Genomic DNA, 1118 nt, shown 5'->3' with positions numbered 1-1118 from the left:
GGTGGAGTAGTCGAACACAGATCCACTGATCCTTCAACACAGAGCATCTTCAGAAGACAAGCTGATAAAATAAATGTTAAAATCTGTATTGTTCCATACAAGTGTGTATTGAACCTRAAGYACTGTTCAATATGGTTCAACACGGGTACATGTATTGTTGCACCCCTAGTAAATTTGTACTATAAATAAAAGCCTATTTGTGACCAGGCTTSTGATGTTCTGAAAAGACAACAGAAAAAAAAAACAAGCTCATGTGGATGTAAAATAGGATTTATTAACAAAAATGAGAAAGTACAAAACAGTAATGTTTTCAGCTTGAGTTTGTGATAAAATCTTGACTTAAAGACATCAGAAAGTGTCATATAGAATAAAAATGGCAATAAAATCAAATTTCAGTGTTTTGTCTTTTTCCTTTTTTTAAGTGATACAAAAACCTAAAAATAATAAAAACCCATTACAGACATAAATAGGCATTAAACCAAATGAAAACAAAAGTTGACACTTTTAGTGGGTATGTTTAAGACACTTTCTACATTGAGTTTGGTCAGCACCATTTTGGGATGGTTATTGATTAAAAGAGTTACACTGCTGGACAGGTTCCAACGCTGACAGCTCCACTGACCAGAACAGCCTTGCTGAAGGCGGCCTGGCTCTGGTTGATGCTCACGTTCCTCACACAGCCCACGTAGGGCTTCCTGGTGGCGATGCTGTCTGGAAGGAACAGATCTGAACAAAGGAAAGGTTGATGAGGAACGATWSGGCTTGAAAAAGGACAGTCAGRGGAAGCTGCTGCTGCTCACTCACCTGGAGCTCCACCAATAAACACTGGCCTCCTGGTGTCTGTGGCACTGGGGTTCACTGGCCCCACAACATGGCGGATCTCAGAGTCCACATCCAGCTGGACAACGTTGCTGTCTCGGATCACTTCAGGTAGAAAGCACATCAGGTTAAAACGATTTCAAAGCAAGTATGTTTATGTAGCACATTTAAGCAACAAGACGATTAAAAGTGCAACATGATAAAACCTAATAAACTTATTAAACTGGTGTAAGTTATAGAGACGTGATGAAAATCTGAAACAGACGTACAGCGGGTAAAATAAGTATTGAACACGTCAC

The 1118-nt window shown here is 39.4% G+C and overlaps 1 protein-coding gene across 1 annotated transcript in view; it reads right to left on the bottom strand.

Annotated features, from left to right (window-relative positions):
* Nucleotides 1–252: 252 nt before the first annotated feature.
* The window catches only part of LOC106529780 (laminin subunit alpha-4), a gene marked incomplete at its 5' end in the record, with an annotated part of 11197 nt that continues 10331 nt past the window's right edge, over nucleotides 253–1118 (bottom strand). Inside the window, 2 exon segments of the mRNA XM_014025282.1 lie at nucleotides 253–726; nucleotides 805–924. Of these exon segments, the coding sequence (XP_013880736.1) occupies nucleotides 581–726; nucleotides 805–924 (266 nt within the window).

This window comes from Austrofundulus limnaeus, unplaced genomic scaffold (assembly GCF_001266775.1).
Source record: "Austrofundulus limnaeus strain Quisiro unplaced genomic scaffold, Austrofundulus_limnaeus-1.0 Scaffold465, whole genome shotgun sequence".
Taxonomy (NCBI): Eukaryota; Metazoa; Chordata; class Actinopteri; order Cyprinodontiformes; family Rivulidae; genus Austrofundulus; species Austrofundulus limnaeus.
The sequence above is the reverse complement of the archived record's forward strand: the minus strand, read 5'-3'. Positions and strand labels throughout refer to the sequence as shown.